Raw genomic sequence first — 23,382 nt, 5'->3', positions numbered from 1 at the left:
TATGTATAAGAGACCATACTGCCACAGTTTTTAAAAATAAAGCTTTTTAAATAGACAAAAGGACTCTTCTGTTTCGTTAAGTCAACACGCACCTTAGAACGCTCTTGCTTAAAGCTACTGGACAGAGCTATCCAGTTAAAACACTTTGCCAGCTCTATCAAAAAAGCTAGGATGCTCAGAAGCCACGTTCTTGAGCCTATGCAAAGCTACTGGCATCACTGTTTTACGGCAGAGATAACAAAGTGAGGGTGAACAGGATTTCAGGCACCTCTGGCAATCCAAGTGTTGAATACGTTAGAATTACTCAGTAAGTGCAACACAAAAGCAAAACAACAATAAAATCCCTCAAACCCAAAGAAAGAGTTTTACTTCTTACCACGATTTTATCCGTTTTTTTCCTCCTATAGACACATTGATGCCTGATCACAATTCTGGAGGAAAAAAAAAAAAGCTGTTATTCAATTATCTCAATTACCTCTGTTCTCCACTTCTGGCATTGTTGTCTCCTCTTGGTTCCAATCTCAAACCCAATATATTTTTTCCCCCATCAGCTACATGTAGACAGGTGAACTCATTTGAGTGAAGAAGGTCTAGTTAGGCTTTACCATTTGACTGCAAACTTCTTCAGGGGAAAAGAGCCTCTTACCACCCAACACTTCTGCCCTCAGACAAAGTCACATGGCTGCTTTGATCTCAGAGCTGGGGACTCTCCTTCCATGCACACACTACACTAGGCACTTCATCCTCTAGGGAAAGCACTTCTTACCTCCTCTGTGCCTGACACAACAAGACCTAGAGCAAATGAGTCAATCACGATCAGATTGAGATGGAAGTCACCTGCATGTTCTGAAACGGCCTGCAGAAATAAGGTAATGGAAAAGATGGGTTCTCTCTAGAATTTTTGCATAACATTCATCGTTCCAAACTTCCAACATCATGGAATCTGAAGACTTCCTCTATGAGCAGAAATATCCCCCTATAAATTGTAGAATAAAGTTCTGGTAATTTTATTGTCAAATTCTGAACAAGAAATTGATGTGCAGTGTTTGCATACACATTTTGATTTAGACGTTTGCTAAGAAAATATTTATTACGATTGCAAGTTTAACATAGTAAATCAAACACTTAACATTCACTGAGCTTCAAACATAGATATAAAATACCTTACAAAATTTTTCTGTATGGAATTACACAAAGCAAATGCACAGGGTTTCTCTGTTTCGACACTGAATTAATCCCAAGCCAAAACCAAAAAAATAACTCCTAGAAGATCACAAAAAAGGCAGGATAACTGCATTTTGTCATTGCACTGCTATGTAATAAGCCCTTTCTACAAACATTTATTGTTAAAAAAAAATCAAAACCATATTCCATCTAACAGAACTATTGGATTAACAGCGGATTTTTTACTGACTTTACACCATGAAAATCTATTAACAGAGGTAACTTAGTCGCTTAGTTTAAAATATGGAGAGCAGAAATAGAAAAAATTAACCTTTAGTAGTCTTTAATATAAAATGCACTACGTTTTTCAAAATAAGACTATTATGACACACTAGTGCCAATTTATGCTGACAAAAGCTGATATCAGCTCCTTTCTAACTAAAAATTTGTTTCACAAAACCTTTATATATTACATGAATATTCAAGTAAACTATTTAAAAATATTAAAAAGCACAAAAACTGAATTATACAGTGTTTCAGAGAGATAATTAATTTGGGAACGCTGTCATGTTCCACTACATATATTTATAGATATATATTTTTTCTTATTTTTAAGACCATCACAATGACACTACATGATAATGGCAAAGAATCCTAGTTGTTAACATTTGATATTTTTCAAGGTATAGCTTAAAAAAAAAAAAAGAAAAGAAAAAAAAAGGATTTCACACAGTGCTGTGTATTTGTTCCTTGCTTTCTACATACTGCGTGACACTGCATCACACTACTGGCTTCCCCCCTTTGTAAAGTGCCAAGTAACAGCCAAATTACACCAAATTTTACTGGAGATGATGGTACTCAGTGTCTTGCAAAAAATCACAACTGAACTTCAACAATCCAAAAATGAAAGCGTCAAATCTCTAACAGAACCCTGAAAGACTAACATTTCCCTTGCAGGCTGCGTTCTTTATATCCATCAGCTGCAAGGAAAGAAAAATATCTTGTTAATGATTCGAACACTGGACACTTTCTCCGGTTGGAAGTGAGCTGATCACTAGTTTTGGTCAAGTGGCTTTTGGGAAACTTTCAGAACAAAACAACCCAGTAACAGGTAACTGAAAAGGAAAATGCGAATCATGCACAGCTATTTTACTGCAAGAATTGAGTAACACATGCAGGACAAAGAAAAGGTCAGAACGTACCAAAGTAGAAATGATTAAGACGTTAGTAAAATTGTCACAGTGTTTCATACAGCCTTTACATTAACACGAGTGTATCACTTACCACCACTATTGCTCAGACATTGTAAAACACCTCCTGGCCATGCACATCAGTATGAGAAGAAAACAGCAAATTATACTTCTTAGGCGTTTTTAGACAGTAAGTACAATGTGTAATTTTATTTTTATATTCAGTCTTATCAAACAGGTGTTTTCAAGACATTATTCCTCTAAGTACCGGACTTCAACATTCCCTCTAATTTTGTTGGATCCTGAGCACAAAATGCCAAAGAAAAAAAAAAGGCCAAATATACAAAGCTAAGCTTTGTTCAAAGCCCAGTTATTACAAAATCAGAAGGTATGGGGAAACTGTCATTGACGCTCTGAAATTTCTTCCTTCCTAACCTTGAGATTACTCTAACCTTGGGATGGTTGAATTTCAAACGTTTTTTCACGTACATCTTTGCCTCCTGGAAACATTGCTCCACTTGTGTGATTTATGAAGGAGTGGAACTAGATTGAAGAACACCACTGACTTTTTTTTTTCCTCCATTCAAAGAACAGAACACATTTTTCCCCCACTTGGGCAAATTCTATTTGACGCCACATCACCACCATTCAATATTAACTCATAAAACAAGAGACTTACTCCACTGTTAAACACCGCAGGGGAAAAATGTCCAGAGGATAAATGGCAGGCTCTTTATCAGATATAATCGCTTGCTCATAAGGAGAGAATCCAGCTTCCCCTTAGCTATTCTTTCATAAATTAATAATTTGTTAAAATCATAGCCACGAGATTTTTAACTATTACACAAAATTCAAGTTTAAAAAAAAAAACAAACAATAAATTAGTTACAGCCTTGTAAACAATTGTTCATTTATGTAACATACGTGGGGAAAAAAGCTCTTCTATATAATAAATCAGACAGTACAAGGCACACATCACACTCAAGAATAGAAAGTGATAAAACCAGCAGATGCCTTCATCTTCTTTGTTTGCTGGTGTAATTGTGCTATAGACACTGTAAAAATATGTATATTTTTGTTTACGTTACAGTCATTCGAAAACATTTCATGACTGTACTTCCTCTGATAAAACACTTGTGCTACTTTACAGTACGGTGTGATTTGAAGCTTTTGGAATCAATTCTCTCAAATGTTCTCTACAAAGCTGCCAGGGAAAAGGCCAGTTTTTCCATTTCGTTGCAGAGTGCCTTTGAACCAGCCATCCTCACGTTTTTTATGTACAAATACAACGTCACCTTCTTTAAGTTCAAGTTCTGCTTCACTCTGAGGAGGATAGGATACCACAACTCTGTACCTGTTTGACAGGGGGGGAAAAAAAAACAAAATTTAGTGGTCTTATTTTTTAAACAATGCCTTTAAAATATCTCTATGCATGTTCAAACTTAACAAGAAACTGTCTAAAACTGTTAAGTATGCCTTGGACAGAAGATAATAATAATGTAATGAATTTAAGTTAAAAGCATGCATCTCCTATGATAAAAAGGCAAGTAACGGGAGAAAACTGTAAGCACATTTTTCGAAGGCAAGATTGATACTCTTCCAGTAGAACAATTCAACTATAATCAAAGCATTCAGAACAGAAATTGAGCATAATTTTTTAACTGTATCTTTAATATGATGTTATCCCAGGGAACGCTCTTAAGGAAGCGTGCACAGAACAAAAACATGTAACAAATAACATCTACTAATTTGCTTTTGGTTTTAATTATTCTTGTTTATCTTAGAGCTTTTCAAGTAAAGAACGCGTGTCATCTTAATTAAACAGCTGCACAATTGGTGTACTACTTCATTAAAAATAAACATTTAAAATAAACATCAAAATAAATGCTTTTTAGAAGCGTTCAGCCCAACAATTTCCTTCAGCGCTCCGCTGATAAAAAATGTATTTTTCCACTTTTTCACAATAAAATCACTTTTCAAATATGACATACATTGTGCATTCAGTACAGGCTTCTAATACTCTTCTATGTTTATTCTCTTCTGTGATGGCTTGAGTTCACATAACCCTAGAATTTACATGTTATAGCTCTATAGACAGTTATGTCAACTTCTTGAAAGTTTTCTGATAATTATCATAGTTGAGCCTCTAGTTACACAATCAGTCACGTCTGCACCTTGAAACTGCATACAATCAACAGGTAACAGCAGAATTCAAAAGCTTCTAAGGTTAGACAGCCTTCAGTGAAGTGCTACTGGACGTGTTGGACAAAAACTAGTTTCTGCTTAAAATCAGAACACTGCACTCATCAAGGTTTTTGTTGTCCTTGTTTTTTAAGAGAAAAACAATGAACTAACCATCTGTTGAAGGCAAAATACTGACTGTAGCTCAATACAGCCCTAACAACACCAGTTAATTCTGTAACACTGAAATACCGCAATATTAAACGACTATATTCTTCTCAAGAACACATCATCACAAAAAATGAAGTCTGCCTGCATCTTTAAAAGTGTTCAGAAATGGGTAGCAGCACTGTGTGAATAGTTACAGTCTCTTGGGAGATCTACGTACAGCAAGTCAAACTGGGACTTCATCAGTTCTCAAAACAGGCCTCAAAGAAGATATGAAGGAGAGTGGATGCCAACAGGCAGTCAGTTTAGCTCACGGGAGAAGAGTAAGTATAGTAATGGGAAGCAAACTGCTGATTTGCTACAAACATCTGCAGCAGCGAGATGAAAGGCAATGCCACCATCTCCCCTTCCTTTGGAGAAATGGCCACAGGTATCAACGTAATGATCTGCAAATCCATGCCACAAAGAGCCTGTGTACACTCAAATCTGTTAATCCATTTATTCTGTATGAATGGATTAGAGTTTTACTTCTAATTTTCTACAGAACACACACTAAATACACTGTAAGAAAACTTGGCAATTTACTGAATGGAAAAACAGTGTGATTACAATGAAGAATGCGTTCTTGTGTCTGAAACAAAGGCAAGACTCTGGGGAAAACTTTGTATCAAACAAATATTTTCAAGTGCTTTTCAGAGCTGATTCAGGCACTTCTTATTCATGCACAACATCAGCAGAACATAACACCTAAATCCTATAGTCGACTTTGAAAACAGAACTTGAATGCTAATAATTATTCTCCAAAGTCAGAGTACTGCTGTGGTTTTTTCCAGACTGTAGCTTGTGATTGGAATTGTGATATGTAAGAGCAGAACAATCTTAGCAGGGGATTTCTCTGTTCTTCAGCTCCTCGTGATGTTTCTTGCAAGAATACTTTCCATCCCTCTCCCAAAATTTTAACAGAAGATATAGTGAGTTCTCTATGCATCCCTCCCTAGAACTAGTAACACTGATTCATGTTCACAAGATACTCTGAAGACAGAACAGAAGTTAGGATGTAAGTACATAGTCCTATTAAGCAACACAAGTAATGTGGCCTAAAGAAACAGAAAAAGTGACAAGAGCACATCAGCAAGAAAAGTATTAAACCCTGAAAAGCACACAGAGAAACCATATGAAGTTCTGTTTAAATACACTGACGTAATGAATGAACTTGTGGCAGCATTTCTCTGCTACTGACGATCACTTCCCTAAATATTAAGGATACAGTTATATGAAAAAAATCCTTTTAATATATGTTATTATTAGATTAATAGAAGTATACAGCATCATTCTCAGTAAGTAGTTCCAAGAAATGAGTCTCCATCGTGAAAGTAAAAAATGTATTCTTTGTGAAGATGCAAATAGCTTTATATAAATATTCACTGGTCATACCAGAATTAATTTGATATTATTATCACATTCAAAGCAGAAGAACATTCTACCGTGCCAAACTGACTCACGATTTTGCGAAAATAAATTATTTTTAAAGAAAAATCTTTTCTTATTTTCCATCTGCAAGTGTAAATCCACTTCAGAAGTTCAATACGAGATAGAAATTTCCTCCACGAAAACTGCATAGAAACAGTAATAAACTTTTAAATGATGTTGAAGGTATGACAGAGGTCAAAAGAAAGTAAAAACATACATACTGCCTGGCTCTTAATACACGGATGTAGCTTAAGATCAATGAGACTCAAAGTACAAGGGTTCAACTGCGCACTTTCCAGTCTCACTTGTCAAGATGCAGAGGCCACCCTAACAATTCCTATCCGGAGTGCAAAGTAACAAGGAAGTCATGTAGGAAAAGCATCTCTGCAACTGTTTCAGAAATCCTGTATTAATCTGACACAGAGATAAATTACTTATTCAGCATAGATTTGGGTTGGTAGTTAAGTACTGCCAATAATCTTAAACATCTAACCTGATAATCCTATATGCAAAACTGTAATGTTGTTTTGCAAAAGAGACCTGTTCTCTCTACCTCAGTTCTCATTCAAGGCTAGATCACTGTATTTTACCATGTATTTACACCATAATTTTAAAAAAGCAAACAAGCATAAATATTAAAGTTGGTTGGAAAGTATATAAAGCACTGTTAGAAGAGCAAACTCAGTTTTTACAAGATCTCAGCATTTTGAACAACTGCTAGCAGTTCCAATATACAGAGAACATCACAGAGTGCCATTTTTTTTTTTGTTTGCCTAAATTTGGAGGCTGAGGATAACTTACCTTTCACAGACAAGAGGCCTGGACTCGTTCAAGACCGGACCCAGGGACGAGCAAGGCAGCCGTGGTGGTGGTGCTACCGGAACAGCAGAATCCAGGGAACTCGTTTTCCGCTGCAGCATCTCCTGCGCTGGCCCAGAGACCTCACAGTCAGTGGGACAGGTTCCAGCTCTGCTATGACCTCCTGCTGATGGAAGCTCTGGCCCAACTGCACCTTGCAGGGCTAACTCTGCGGCTGCTTGCTCGACCTCCAGAGTTGGAGATGCTGGAGGTGACAACCGTGGCTTGCGTTTAGTGGATGCTCCAGAAAGCAGTTTCAGCAAACCCTTTTTTTCTTTCTGTAAGCAAAGGGCAGTGCCTCATTTCAGAACAAAGGTAATCTACAAAGAGTTAAAACACTCCCTTCTAACAGATGCCACCTTGTCCAGAAGAGACTTAGTAATGAGGAAATGCTTGATGAAATCATTGTAAGAGACTATTATGAAAATTTTATAAGGGAAAGAGAATTACTAAAACTGTGAAGAGAAAGACAGTAACTCATTCAGATCATAAACCAGCTAAGCCCTTTTGCTTAGTTAAGGTAACTTGAGGCTAACCTTAAAAGGCAATGTCAGTGGACCAAAAAGTTGCCTACAGAAGGAGGGAGTCACTAGAGACCCCCAAAGGGGAATCCACAAAGTAAAACCGTTAACTCTCTGTTCCTTCTTAGAAACTTCCATGTTATCTCAGACCAAGCAGGGAGAAAAGTCTGCCCTGGAGGCTGCTGTTTCAATAAGTATATTTTATTTGTTTTCCTTCAGTAAGGGAAGGCCTTCACGATATTTAGCAAAAAAAATTTGCCACAAGAGGAATGTATTGTGTTCTGCTGCTCTGCTAGAAGGGAGAATTGTAAACATTCTTTTTGCTTGCCCAGACAGGAATCCCTGAAGACTAGGACTCACCCTGAAGAGAATTATTTAAGCTGCTTTTGTGTTTCTTGTTGTGTTTTTTTCTCCTCTAAGGGGTGCGGCAGCGCTTCTCTCACCAACTCCCTGACTAAGTGAATTTAGTGCTTAGGAGAAGTGCCAGATTGTAAGCCCCGAAGACAAAAATAAGCTATAAGCTAACCACAGCTCAGCAGTGTGAGACTTTTATTACAGCTTAGGATACAGTGGAATTGGTGAACTGTGAATGAAAAATCCTCTGTCTTTTTTCCAAGTCTCCAATAACTTCAAGCTATTTCAGCAAAAAGCTGCTGTCTACAACATGGGAAAGAAAAAGAGAAACTCAAAGGAATTCGCATAGTCCAAATACATTAGCATCTTTCACCTTTAACTCTAAATCTGTTCTTTAAAAGTCCTTCCTACAGGCACGTTGGTCTATTTTCAGTGGTTACAACTGAAAGTCATTTTAAAATCAAGTTCTACGTTTCTCCATTCAACAATAACCAACTAAAATAATTAAAAAGTGGGTGAGATCACTGTTACAGCCTATGATTAAAACTTTCATAAACTTCATTATGAAGAGTATGTGGGTGAAAAGTAGCAAGGTAATACCTAAAACATTTGAGATCTAAAGGAAGTTGTGGAAAAAAAAGAAGAAAAAAGGTTTTAAATACTCTACAACTGTGAAACAAAAATGGCTAGAAATTTGTTAGGATGTTTCTGCCAACAACGTAACATAATGACACTGCCGGACAGTAAAAATGAATTTGGATGTGGAGTAAAGTACTTCAAATGGGAAGAAAAAAAATGGAATTGCCAGACCGACCTTCATTTCAAAGAGACAGTTACATGTCTGGTTTTTCAGCTTTCTTTTTTTCCTTCTGCAACAAACACTGCTTGTAACACATTTTCCATTACCTGCGTGTCTGCTCAACAAGGAAGAAAAATTTTCTAAGGCTCATTTTTTCCACTCATTTATCCAACCTAAAGGAATATTGATTAACACTAAGTATGAATTTTATTTCATGAGATTGAACTCTTCATGGTCCTGTAAGTTCATCACCTTTTTTTTGTTTACTTTTTTTTTTTTTTAACCACATTAATATTTAAGTTTTGAGATACTTACAGCTAACATTTGCTAACCATGCAGCTTTCTCAGGTATCCAGCAACCTGGCTTCAGGTCCACAATACAAATTACTTAAAATCCCAACAGTCAGTCAGCTCTTCTGAACTTCCACAACCTACCATTTTTCATCCAAATAACAGCATGAACCAGCTACTCTGTTTTAACCCTTCTCCAACGTCTGCTCTGTATTTTATATTCCCGTATTTTTGAATGGCCACGAATGGGCTTGCCTGCAGCTATAGTCACAAAATGGCTGCCTGAGTTTCAGTTTAAGCTTTGTTCACCTTACAGCGCTGCAATTCAGCAAAGGTAGGAAAAAACCATAGATCTCTAGGAAGCGTGCATGAAGAAAACAGAAGCATTCAAGGGAGTGATCTGATTCTCTACGCACCTTGACATCCTTGTCTGTTTTACTGACAGCAGCACTACCACCAGCTGCTAAAGAGCTCTCTGGAGACGCAGGAGCTACAGGGTGAGTGTTCACAGTTCTCCCGCTTAGATCTCCCTCCAAAGATGAAGCAGCAACGTTGGGAGAATTCAAAGAAGCTGCTGCACATGCCAGTGGGATGGCTGAACGGTTCACATTCACAGCTGTGACATAAGCAGCGGTATTTGGAAGTTGGGACTGGAGCTGCTGGGAGGCAACAGAATGGTGGGGAATGATCACAGCTGCAGGAATAAGGCATGTTTGACTTTGTGCTTGTATGGGTGTGACTGCTGCTGTAGGCCGGTCTTGATTGTGTACAGCAACTAGAACAAAAGTATAACATGAGAGAGTTAAACTTTGCACAAGGCATGCAAAAAAAATGAGGCACTGTCACTGCCTTGTAACTAGTTGATTTTAAAACAAAGTTTTCTTCCTACTGTATCGCTTGCATTTACATTACCATAACATCTTACACAGCATCAAATTTATCTCCGCCTAATAGTGGAGTAGCATATGCCTAGTCATCTACTTGCACCAGTATGCCACAGCAAGCTTAACAGCACTGCAGCTATTGAGGACAAGTCCAAGCTGCTAAGCAAAGTACTTCACATGCAAAAAAGCATTTTCGCAAGAGCTAGATAAATATTGCCTGGAATTTGTTTGTTCCTTATTATATGCTGCGTAGTTGTCAGTGCAAATAAAACAATGCGGAAAGAAACACTCCTTTACAGAAGCTGCTAAAAATATAATGGGATTGTTTTCCCTCAACAAAATCCACAACAGACTCAGTGGGTCTTTCAAACAGCAAGCACAGTGGCAATTACTGCTATGAGTGGTTTTTCTGACAACATATGCTATTGTCTCTTGGGATGTTTAAATATAGAAATGGATTTACTCATATCCCTGGTGAATTAAAAGCAACACTGACGCTGAAACTTGGAGAGGAGCATAGGGATGAATATATTAACCTGGGCTGCAGCCCAGCTGCAAAGCACAGAGCTCTACGTGAATTTATCCTTCCCATAAAGCAACATCGCTTGTTACAGTAAGACTGTCAAGAATACGTGCTTTAGCTCACTTAAACAGGTTGGACATCTCTGTACTGTCGGGTGGTATGAAGGGCAGACATCTCAGCTGTACAGTACAAAGCTAAATGCAGCATTCCATTGTTGCACAGGGTCTGTCCTTCAAATATGCTGAAACTCAACATCTAGCAAAGGGTGAACCCTCTGGTATGGTGCATGCACTTCTCAAATATACCGATTCACTTTGATTTTTCAGATACTAATTAAGAGTTTCAGGCTTGTTACAGAAATAATATCCTGGAACCAAGCCTCTAGTGCTTTCCTCTCTTCAGTCTCCCCTCTACAAATTCCCCTGGTATATTGTACCAACAGTGTATTAGAGAAGACTGACACAGTTCTTAAGTTTGATGCAACAATACTACAGTAAGTATTATATGCAATTACTGCCTCTGAGATAAGAAACAAGTTCTTTCTCAATAAGAAAGCAGCACTAAATGCTATGTATACTTTTTGATGTGATGTCTCCCACCATATCAGATCTTTTTAAGTATCATAAACATTTCAAAAAAGATGATAAGAACACAGGCCAGTGTAAAAGCTAAAGCGGCTTTTTGATTATTAAAAAAAAGTACAAAACAAAAAAAAAAACAAACCAAGAAGAAATCCAACAATTATTAACTACCTTTTGTTTGTAAGATGAAGCCAGTTTTCCTACAAGTACCTGCTGTTCTGCAAGCTATGTCTATGCTTGCATGCAATCAATGGAGCGGAAGTATGGAATTGCTTTTTGGCTTTGTTTTCTGAACTGTAACAGAAACCACAGGTAGGCATCTGAAGTCCCTCTATTTCCATACAGTTCATCCTTTAACGAAACAGGTATGATGTACATTTCTTTCCCAATTCCTTTCAGAGAAGGAAAACGAACTCCTCAAACACTGCTTGTCTTCAGCAGCACTAAGATAATTTGAAGAACAATCCCCAAAGCCCTAAGCTAAACAGAAACTAAGAAGAGCCCTACGAATTGCAGCATTAGCCTGTGAAGCCTCATCAAGAGAGTAACACTCAGACAGCAGCAGTTCAAGACGATCACATTTCACATGCTGACTACATAGTTCTCTCTATCATTTGAATATAACACAGCTATTATTGCTTCAGTTCCAGTTAAACAGGCCCTTACAAGGAACAGATCTATAGCTGTGTCTGAACAGTATACTTTTACATCACAAGCCAGTGTTAAAATTCCCAATGAAGAGAGTCCTGCTGCTCTGAATTTTCCATTTGGGACCTGAGAAGTTGGTGGGCAATATGCTGTCATGTTTTCCAGCTGAATAAACTTTAAGAACTTATTCATCTTGACAAGCATCAAGATGCAGAGACAGAAAAGCCTTTGGAGCCCACAGGAGCTTTCTTTTTTGCACAGTCACTTGCAAGCTTCTAGAGAGATTGAAAGGATTTCAAGTAGGAACCACCTGTGCCTGAGAGGCAAGAAAGCATGTTTTGCTTAGTTTCTCTTACTGCCTGCCAATAGCACCTGGTGTTGTTCTCTTTTTTTTTTTTCATCTAAAAGTAAAGAATGAGGTTGTAACCAAGGATTATTGCATCTGTTCCAGCCTAAGATCAAACTGAAGGAAGATGGGCCAATTAAGGAAATACAGTATCTGAAGACATACACATGGATCCTGCCTTCAAAAACAGACCCAGCGCTGATATCTGAGCGTATGTAAGAAGTCTGGGGAGCTGCATGACTCTGAAAGAAGGATGGGTTCTACAAGTTCGTGGATTGAGAGCATAAGGAGCAATAATCCTTAAACTGATAACAGATTATACCATTTGCAAGTCCTTTTCTCTTCTGCTCTGACAATTAGAATCTAGTGAATAAAAAAAAAGAAAAACAACACTAAAATATTTCCATTCATGACTCTTTCAGCCAGGAGACCTTAGAGCCTGGAAGATGGAACACCAGGATAGTTTTCAGTGGAAGCCGATTTTGTGTTTTGGGGTTTTGTTTTTAATTGTTGTTTTTGGACTTCTTCTTCTAAAGAAAAGAAAAAAATCCAACAACTGAAACAGATTAGAATCTAGCTGCATGCTATTTTCCTAACTTGGCAAATCCACAGTGGAACAACACAGAAACTCCTGAAAACAGCATTATCGATCTTTTAACATCAGGGTTTAAATAATCAGAAGTTAAGTTTCACTATCACATGACCTGTCCTGTACATAAAAGACAGAGTAATACCTATCAGAAATACTGAATTTTATGTCATAGATGGTGTGCATCTTGAAGCCAGTACAGTCCTCAGGGTTTCAGTGTCAAAGCTGCACGAAGTTACAGTCAATTGCAGACAACAAACTAAAAAGCCTAAGAACAATGCTGAGCCCTGAGAAAAAAAAATTCTAGACATCTTCAAAGATAATCAGAGATAATTTAGAAGTGCTGCTGACGTACAGTAATATGAAGTTATGTAATTATCTGTGCACTGTTAACATGAAAAATACACAATGACTCTTATTCCTATCGTTTTTATTACCACATGAACTTGCATATGAGCAGGGGAGATCACATAATGCCTCCATTCCAGGTACCACTGGAATAGAAAAGTAATTCCAACTAAAGCACCTCTAGGTAAGTTTCCAACAGGAGGATTATGTATGTGCATATAATTGACTGGAAGAGAGTAATAAAAGATTCAAAAATTCAGAGAGTTACACTGGAATTCTAGAAAATATTCAGCTCTGTGAGACTTCTTAAAAAACGCTTAAGAAACCCAACATATTTATACACAACCTGACTCAAGCCACCTGCTCAGACAGACCCTACGGATTGTCTACCACAAAGATACTACTGCACATACAAAGCTTTTTGCTCAATTGTTTGTTTTTGGTTTGTTTTTTTTTACCTGTTCTAACTGCGTTGCGAGCCTGGTTGACTGTCATTTGTCCTGTCACGTGCATAAGGACCTTGGTTTGCGGGCTAGTTTGGATATGTGCTGCAGAAACCACAGCTGTGGGTACGGTGCTAGAGTTCACTGCCACACCGTTCCCCTGGAGCTTCTGAGATGTCCCACCAGCAGTGGAAGGGCTGACCACAGTTACCACTCGTCCTGTTTGACCAGCAGTAGACATGGGAACTTTCGTTTGTGATGCACTTGTCATTGTCCTGTCAAAATTTAACAACAAAATACTGAAACACAAGGCACACCGACACTCATCTGCAGCTCCGCCAGTAGCTAGCGTTAGGATTAAATACACAATCATTTTAGACCTGAAACCAGAAGAACTATTTAGACACCCATTTAAAAGCATACCTCGTAGCTGGAGCCACGTAGTTGCCAGGAAAAACACCAATCTTGCTCGTATGCATGGAAGTTCCCTTGAACCAGCCATCTTGACAGCGTTCAAATACTAAGAACATTTCTCCCTTCCGCAGTTCCAGTTCATCCTCTTTTCGAGGGGTATAAGGGTATATAGCAATATATCTGAAAGACAGCAAAGTAGAGGTAGCTCTTAAAATTACAACAGTTAAGAACATCACTTGCGTTTCTGAACCAGAGAGAGTTCGGAGTCAGAAATGAAAAGATGTGGTAGAAGAGGCTAGGTGATAATTGATCTGTCACATTGTTGCAATATTAAAGCAGAAGTCTGACAATATCGCTGGAAGCAGTGACCATTAACAAATATTCTCCTAATTGCACTTTACTGTAACGTACATTACTTCCAGTAAGAATGAGCACTTTCTTAATTTAGTGTTAATTAAATGTGCTGATCAGCTGCAGATCCCACCAAAACCCACCTCTCTCACTACACCTGCTTCTAATACATGGCATGCTAAATTTTACAACAACTTGACATTCATAGCTAAGTTAGCTAGCAGTTGTTAACCTTTTACAGTTTTTTTTCCTTGCAAAGCAGCATTACTACAACACAAATCAAAATGAGAGTTGAGAAATGTTCTAGTTATTTTTTTTTTCCTTCTTCTCCTTTTTAAAGAAAGATATTTGTGGAAAACTGTGTCTCAAGCCCTGTAATGAACCTCGGCAGGAAAGCAAATGATGTGCTTTAATTGGTGTTCATTAACTTCCCTTTTAGTTAAATCACTGCAAATTTCATTAGTGTCCTCAAATAAAGCAATCCTTTGAAGATGGAAGATGGGAATAAATGAGATGGAACTTGATTAACAGCACTAAGCAATAATGATCCGCAAGGAGCAGTGTTAAAAATGCTTGACACCAAAGAAAAGGCCCAAATCCAGATGCACCTGCTACACACGATGGGTATTCTTTTGGACAGGAAGGAAACCTGGTGCAACAATAAAAACCAACACAGGACAATAGAGGTCCTTGCATAATTCTAATGCATCTTATCAGATGGCTCAACCACTCCTTAATTTTGTCCTTCGGTTTTTTTCTTTCTTTTCTTATTCTCCAAACTGCATACAGTGAAGTTTCCAAGAAAGATGTCACAAGTATATGTTAATACACAAAATATTTTCAACCAGAAGGATCATACACACTTGCTTACAGAAGCGTGAAAACAATGTTAACTAGCAGCTTTCTGCCTTCATTTCAAACTGACACCCAGTAATTAACTGAACCGTAGAATCCTCAATCAAATTTCAACTGCAACTTACACAAGCAGACTGACAATGACTTGCTAATATAACAGACTAAACGAGGAACAGTATTTCACTGTTTTAGCATGAATTATTCCATACGAGAACAGTCTTGCCATTCCACTCGTAACAGAAAACGTTAAATAAATTAACTCCACTGTTGGCCACTTGCAAGCTATACAGTCTTCATCACTAACTTCAAGATTCATTTATATTCTGCATGAAAAATGCTTTATATTTTTGAAGTGAAGTTTGTTGTTTTCTTTTTAAGCAAATGGCATCAGCTGATATTTACTTATGACATGAACAATACTCTGTACTCAGGCCATCTAAGGATATCACCAATATGCTTTTGTTTCAAGTAGTATGTGTGGCTTTTGGGAATTTCAGCAGAACATAACCAGTCGACATGAGGTAATTACAAAATCAAGTCACTGATTTGCATTTTTCTGATTGGCAGAACGTTTCAATTTTACTTACACGCTGGGACGAGTCTGTGGTCTTAAATGTGCCATTTGGTCAGCTGATCCTGACGCAGACCTTTGAATTACACCTGCAGGCTGAGGTCCAGAAGAGGCTGATGCCACAACTGCAGCAGACAGAGGTGGTGGTGGAAGAGGGGGATTCATATTCTGATATTTTGAGGGGAAAACGAAAAAGGGAAAAAAAATTCAGCAAACGAGCAATATTTTTTTCAGCTGATTCAACTCAAACACAAGTATGATATGCGAAGGAAGAAAAAAAACCAAAAAAAAACCAGTCAAGTTCAACATTCCACTGCCTGCTGGTGAAATACAGAGTTTGAATTGCCTGCGTTTTGCTTTTTCAAGTTTAAATCTTGAAGTCTTGGCAGCTAATTAAGCAAGGATGAGTAATCTAGGAGAAAAAAAACTGACGGCATTGTTTCTAACTGTAACATCTTTTAGGATAGGACTCAATGGAAATTCAGAGGCCTTCCAGGAGGCTGATTTTGCATCCTACTGCTGACTGTACTTCAAAACATTACTGTTTTTGTAACCTGAAGCTGAAACGTAATACGCTATTTGAGAGCAGTGCACCCCAAACCACCCCTTTGGGGGAGAATTTCTTTTGATGTATGGGTAACAAAAAGCAAGCACAACATGAGATCATAGCCACTGAGCTATTGTTACTGCTTTCCCTTATTCTTCTAGTTTAAAGGGTTAGCTTTTGAAATTCGGTATTATCGAGATTGGTAATCTTTAGCAAACACTCCAGTAAAAAGGCCAAGCTCCTTTCCAGGCAGATATTAACAGGGGTTCTGCCTACAGGATTCTATGCCTTTTGAAACTCAATGGCGTAATTGTTACCTTCTGCTCTATAAAGCCTCAGACAATTCTTCAGGAGCTTGTGTACTGACACTCCTGGGAAAATTATCTCAGAAAAGCAGAACTTTTCTTTCCTCCTTCCAAAAATAATTGTTTGTATTACAACAAGCAAATAAAGAAATCTCACATATTTCATAATGTGAAACAGAACTCATTCCATACATGATCTCGGACTTAAATCGATCTTTAACGCTCCAATTTGTGCTGACTGAGATCTAAAAAAAACCCCACAAAAGTAGAAATTCACAAAATGTACTGAAAGGCTGCCTGGCTCATTCAGTACATCTGCATATAAATGCATTGAAAGTAATTTTAATTCCCCTCAACCAACCTACATCTAAAAGCTTGTTGTTTTCCTAAACAAAAAGGTACAGACTAAGTAGTTCTACGCTGTGGGATTAGTACCTCACTGCATTGTGTGAGCATTAATAAAAAGATGACAATGTAAGACTAGAACAGAGAATCACAGAATCACAACGTTGGAAATGACTTGCAAGATCATCTAGTCCAACCACCCTCCCATTCCTATTAGTACCACAAGCAAATCAAGACACAGTGAAGCACTACATGATCAAATGGTACAAAACCTAGAGAAAACTGATCGTCTCTTACAGCAACCATAGTTTCTGTCAAACTTAAGCTTAATTGGATATGAATAGAAAGGTAAACTGCAAAATACTTTATATTATTTTTCTAATCCTGCATTATTTTTCTTTTTTTTTTAAACCAGACCAACTGTATCCAAAACAAAGGAGCTGTGGAAAATAACTGTGAACTTTGATACTAACAACTTTTACAAGAGCTGCAGATACACTTGCTTCAACATTCCAGACTCCTACCATTCAATATTTGTAAAATATCTTCCATCGTGAAATACTAGCATTTCTCTTCTCATTGCTTCACAGCAGAATTTCCTCTGCCAATCAGCTTCAGCAAACATGATATGTGAATCCAAACTGATCGTAAGTAACTAACTTTTAGGCAACTGTATAAAATCGGATGAATTCTGATCTTTTTTGGGGAATGCAGATTCAGTTACACATGGTGGAATCTGTAAATGCACATTAGAGTTGATCAGCTGGAAATTCAACTTCTCTACAGAGAGAGTGGTGAGGTGCTGGAACAACTGCCCAGAGACATTGTGATGCCCCATCCCTGGAGGTGTTCAAGTGTGTCAAGGCCAGGTTGGATGGGGCCTTGGGCAGCCTGGGCTGGTATTAAACGTGGAGGTTGGTGGCCCTGCATGTGGCAGGGAGTTTGAGATTCATCTTCCTTGAGGTCCCTTCCAACCCCAGCCATTCTGTGAAATCTTTACACCTATCCATGCACCAAGGCATGGCTATTTCATACTTCCTGCATCTCTAAAGCTGTAACTGCTGGGTGTTGTACTAATCAGATCACATATTATAGACAGAATTTTTTAGCAGCAATAAAGGCACGTTCCCAGCTCCATTTTATTTCACTCCATTCTCCTCCCCATGTCTATTACTACGGTAATGAAACCTGCAGTGAGCCACAGCCCAATTAAATCCCTAAAGACTGGGCAAATACTCAGAAATTTAAACAGACTACCTGATAGGCTTTAGAAGACAACAGCTTCTCTGCTGGCACTGCTACAGCTTAATAAAATGGGCCCAAATGCTCTAGTTAAGTTCTCAGTAAGTTATCCAACACTCAGCTATTTTTGCAGCTATTGAGAAACATGCCTACCTTCATTCAGCACAAGCTAGTATTGATGGTCTCCACGGTCAGCGTTTTGTGAAAGAATATACACAAGTCCCAAATGATATAATAAAATGTATTTCTCAAAATAATTTCAAGTATTTTTTATATCAGGCAGTTGAGTTGGTAACAAAAACGAAGCTTTCTGCAATGCCTCTTCAGGTAGCAAATGTACTTTCAGCATAAAATGGCATCTTTCATACATGTCTGAAGCATGATGATTGTTTCTTAATTGTTACATGGAACACTATAGAATTAGATAATCATGTTAAAAATTTCAAATTGTACTTTTAAGTATTCTAGAAACTCACACATATTACTAATTTTAAATATATTTAGGCTTCATTCCTCTATCGATCAGCTGCAGACCAGCAATCAGCTCACCAAAACAAAAACACAAGGCAAAGCAGTGGAAAAAATAATAATTAACTAACTTCACTCCCACAAGGCATAGGAAAAAATACACAACTCACAAAATCCCCTCAGAGCTAACAAATTAAGGCTCGTGTTTCACAAAACTCCTGAACTACACATTATCAAGAGCAGGCCTCTCATATAAAACATCATTTCTTTCAGCTGCTTCCTCTTAGCAGCACAAGTTAGTTTGACTATTTGTTGGTTTAAACTCAGATAGTTCTTGTTTAAACCTCCTCCTGACGAACACTGCTGAATCAGCTGGAACAACAGGAAGGAGAGTTGTAAGTCATCCGTTTATGATAACTCTCACAGCTTGTGTCTCATCACTAACAGATCAGACTATCTTATGCACTTCAGCACAGAAGGGCAATTTTTGTGTGGGTGGGTGAGAGAACAAACAGAACCAGAAAGAGGGATTCTTTCAAGTTTTATAAACCTTCAGCATGTAAACTAATGTAAATCATCCAAATATAGACCATCTATTTTGCATATACTACTATTTCGAACATAATATATTTAGCTTCAGTAGTTAGGAGTGTGGATATCTGGGCAACTACAGTCCAAAACACACTCCACAGCTCAAGAGAATATAACAAACAGAATGAAAAGATGTTAAGCTATCTGTTGTCTGTTTTTCTTATGCTGCTTATGAATGTAACAAACTTGCTGTGGTGTATTTCATCTCTTTCTTCTGTATCACAGCCTGACTCACATACTTCCCATAACATTGCTTTCTGGCAAAGACTATGGCAACTGGATCTCCTCCATTAGATAACTGCCTTATAAACTACATGCAGGAGCTCCCTCCCAAGTCACTGTGGCTTACATAACTGCATGTGCCTATTTTTACCCGACAACTATTGAACTTAACATTTGCTATAAATATCTTACAAAGAACTTCAAACATACTAATTGCTCGCAAGGTTCAAAAACACCAGTAGCCAAGAAGAAAAGACCAATTTATGTCTCTACTAAGGACAAAGCTGTAGTTTGAAGTTCCAGAGAACACTGTAAGCGATAGTATCAATCAAAAGCCTCAGCTAGGAGAAGTTTGTCTCAGTTCACAGCTTCTTCAATTTCAAAGAACCAAACCTCAAAATGAGATTTCATGCTGCTGGCAAAAGAACTAGTTTAAAGCTGTAAAATAAAAATTCAACTACCACAGGCTTTCTTAATGCATATAAAAACGTGCTGATGGGATCCATGCAGCAGACAGCTTATGAGGCCATTCAATATAAGCACTCAACTGTTATTTGTGTCAGTTTTTGCTACAAATTCGAAACATACAACTCATACAACTTCTGGTACCAAGTATCATCTGCAACAGGGAACAAAATAAAAGGAATGCAAATGGCATCTTCTAAACTACTGTAAAAAGCAACACGGTAACCTGAAGTGTCATCCTGTAATTGTAAGCAGATACAAGAGTCACAGATTTGGAGGCTAGGAAGTCATCTCAACCATCTTAGTAAGAGTGACTTTTTACCTAAACAAGACAGGTAAGAACATCTTCTCTAAAATAATCCGCATCTGTCTTACCGAAGTTAAGAGCAGGCTGTAAAGAAATTTCGGCCTAACCTAAATCTCCCCCCTCTCTTTCCCTTGTCCTACCAATATCAGGCCGTGCAAGCAGTTGGGTCTCCCTCCTATTTATAATGTCCCTTCAAAGACAGAAAGGCTGCAGTGAGGTCTTCTTGGAGCCTTCTGTTCGCCAGGTTGAAGGAGCCCAGCTCCCTCAGCCTGTCTTCACTGCACATCCAAACAACATCCCTGTACTCTTGGTGTAAGCACCACATCCAAATGGTTTTTGAACACACCCAGGGATGGTGACTCAACCACCTCCTGGGGGAGCCTGTTCAAGCACTTAACAACTCTTTCTGCAAAGCTTTTCCCCATAGCCAACCTAAACCTCCCCTGTGCAATTTGAGGCCAGTTTAAGATCCTGACTGCCCTATGCCAGGCCCATACTCATTGAGATCATAGACTCACTCAATGTGTGCTCTCTATAGCCCAAATTACCTTCAATAATAACCTCTTTAACAAACTCTCCTGCATTGGTGAGCACCTGGCCCACTGTCCACTAATGCTTCACCTCCGGTTGGTCTATTATCTAGACCAGGATGTTATGCTTAATGGACTCCAGGAATCTCCTCGAGTGCTTTCTAGCTCGCCGTGTTGCTTTCCCAGCAGACATCTAGGAAGCTGAAATCACCCATCATGATGAGAGCCTGCAAGAACAACGCCTCCTGTATCTAAAGCACAAAGGCCTCATCAACAGGCTCCCCCTGATCAGGTGGACTGCTTTTATTGCCCGGACCCTAATTTTAATCCACAGGCTCACAACCTGGTTGTGGCTATCTCTGAGGCAGCTCTTTGCAGCCTATCTGCCTGCTTAACACTGAAGAAAAATCCCCTACCCCCTCCACCCTGCCTATCCCTTCTGAAAAGCTTGTAGCCCTCAATCATAGTATTCCAGCTGTGTGATTCTTCCCATCACATTTCTACAATAGCAATTAGGTCATAGTTTTCTAATTGCACTGTGGTATCCATATCCTCTTGCTTATTTACCATGCATTGGTACAGAGGCACTTCAGCTGGGCTGTAAGCCACATTACCTTCTTGCAGTAGTCTTCCCAAATTCCTCTGGGACAAAGCTGAGGTTCTCTCCTGCTACTTGCCAAAAGTGACAGTGCTCACTGGCTTCTCTTTCACACAGAAGAACATCCCTTTCCTAATCAAATCTAGTTTAATTACAGCAAAGCTTCCTGTTCATCACTGGTTGTGAATTACACGCATGCTTTCTTATTTCTTCCTTCTCCCTTTATCTGAGCACAGCATGAAGCAAAACAAGTTGTATCAAATGGCTTACTCTCAAAGAACAATCAATTACTTTAAATAGCGTCAGAAACACCAAAACCATCGACAGGTACAATATCCAATAAAATCCTATTCATGCAAAAGAGAAATGCTCCTCGTTCCATCCCAGCCCTCCAGCTATTTGAATCATGTTCATAAATGAAGAGAAAAGGAAGGGAAGCTTTTACTCAAGCAACAAAAATACCAAAGCAAGACGACTCAGGCCAATCGCTAGAATATCATATCATACAGCACAATTATTCTGGAGCTTAAAATTACTGCTCAAAACGTTAAGGAGGGTGTTTTCAGAGGGGAAAAAGTATGTAAAGGGAAAATATCATCACTTCCTATCAGAGCTGTTCTGCACAGTTCTAAAATTAAAGTAAGTTTCTGAAGCAAGTGGAAAAGATGAACTTCAGTCAAATCACCTAGTATCACCTACAGGAAAAGAACAATCTGACCATAGCCTGAGCTGTAAGCCTGTATTCTAACCATGCTGAAATCTAGTTAAGAAATGGAACATGATGTACAGAAGGTTATTGACTTTTTAAAAGGGTGGTGGAGAATAATTTAGATTCTCAATGGGAATTATATGCCTAATTGGAAACATAACCAGGAACCCAGTTATCACAAAGAGAAAGCATCACTGCAGGATACAGGACAATCCTGTGGCAAAGGTTCGCTCCATGTTGCATTTAGCACTGTAATTTAATTCCTATGGGTACTGATGGTGAGATTGCTTTTGAACAAGCTTATGCAACTAAAGCACCCAAGGTAGTTTAATGACTTTGCACCAACACTAAAATAAAGTGTTTTTCCACTCTGGTATCAAATTAAGAACTACTGATTCTTAATAACAAGAAAAAGTGTCACTAAGAGGGAAAAAAAGACTTTCTGATAGAAAATTTGACATTCTGCTTTAGATCCTTTCTAACCCATCGTCACCAAAACTGAGCGTCTTGCTCACAAATCAAATCAATATCTTATGCTTGCAGCAAATACATTAACTAGAACTGTATTCTGCCTAACATGAGTATCAACCATGAATTTGTTTGCCCAGTGCTTGCAGGTACTTTCAGGACGATGGGATCAAAGAAGTTTCACAGATTGAGGAAAACTAGAGAAATTGATGGGGACCACATGATGCAAGAATTATTTTATTAAAAATGTTTCTGCTGTACTTGATACTATCATCTGACATAGATCATCATCATAAGACCATTCTTTCAAATCAGTGTATCAGAACTCCAGAAAGAAAAGTGACTGTACAGACCAAAGCTGTATGAGATGTATGAGATTCCTTAAACAGTACTTACACCAAGAGCAGCTTGGTAAGTAACTTCTGATGGGAAGGTAAATGAAGGCCCTGTTGTGACTGGGCTGCTAGGGGGTGGAGTCACAATCAGCCCTGTAGTACCGATATGAACCTGTTGGGGAAAAAAAAAAAGCAAACAAAGAACAACAGAGTCAGTTCTGATGAACTTTATGGGAACAGTATTTTACACAGCTGTAAGCTTCGTGGTCCAAACAATCAGCATTCTTTCTACCACCCAAAATTTTACAACAGAAATAATTTTGAGTTCCATACTCATGAAAAAGGTACTGGATGACACTTCTTATTGCAAAAAATAAATCTGATACTTCTGAAATTTCAGAGATGCATTGAACTACATATTGAACGTTACTACCTCCACCCTCAAAATGTGTTCTTTATGTGAAGCAGACAATTGCTCACCAACTGCTGTAGCTTGCAAGTAAAAGCTTTGAAGAAGCATGAGATTAACAAATAAATTAACCCAGATAACTACTTATCATCACCAGATTAACATTTCTGGAATGTATGCAACTTTCACACTGAATTTACCTTTCACTTGCATATGCTTTACTGATATCCACTATTACATTCAATTTAGATGAAAATGAATTAAGTCATCACTTCTAAAATTTAACAACCAC

At 38.2% G+C, this 23,382-nt stretch overlaps 1 protein-coding gene across 1 annotated transcript in view; it reads right to left on the bottom strand.

Moving 5' to 3' along the window:
* Positions 1-2,534: 2,534 nt before the first annotated feature.
* SH3RF1 (SH3 domain containing ring finger 1) overlaps positions 2,535-23,382 on the bottom strand; it is a 71,800-nt gene continuing 50,952 nt past the window's right edge. Inside the window, exons 6-12 of the mRNA XM_042871781.1 lie at positions 22,743-22,853; positions 15,566-15,717; positions 13,782-13,952; positions 13,374-13,633; positions 9,413-9,771; positions 6,975-7,309; positions 2,535-3,708 (exon numbers count right to left, since the gene is read on the bottom strand). Coding sequence (XP_042727715.1) covers positions 3,540-3,708; positions 6,975-7,309; positions 9,413-9,771; positions 13,374-13,633; positions 13,782-13,952; positions 15,566-15,717; positions 22,743-22,853 — 1,557 coding nt within the window. The 3' untranslated portion in view covers positions 2,535-3,539. The remainder of the gene's footprint in view (positions 3,709-6,974; positions 7,310-9,412; positions 9,772-13,373; positions 13,634-13,781; positions 13,953-15,565; positions 15,718-22,742; positions 22,854-23,382) is intronic.

Source organism: Lagopus leucura, unplaced genomic scaffold, assembly GCF_019238085.1.
Source record: "Lagopus leucura isolate 7727_CA_CO unplaced genomic scaffold, USGS_WTPT01 Super-Scaffold_100004, whole genome shotgun sequence".
NCBI lineage: Eukaryota > Metazoa > Chordata > Aves > Galliformes > Phasianidae > Lagopus > Lagopus leucura.
The sequence above is the reverse complement of the archived record's forward strand: the minus strand, read 5'-3'. Positions and strand labels throughout refer to the sequence as shown.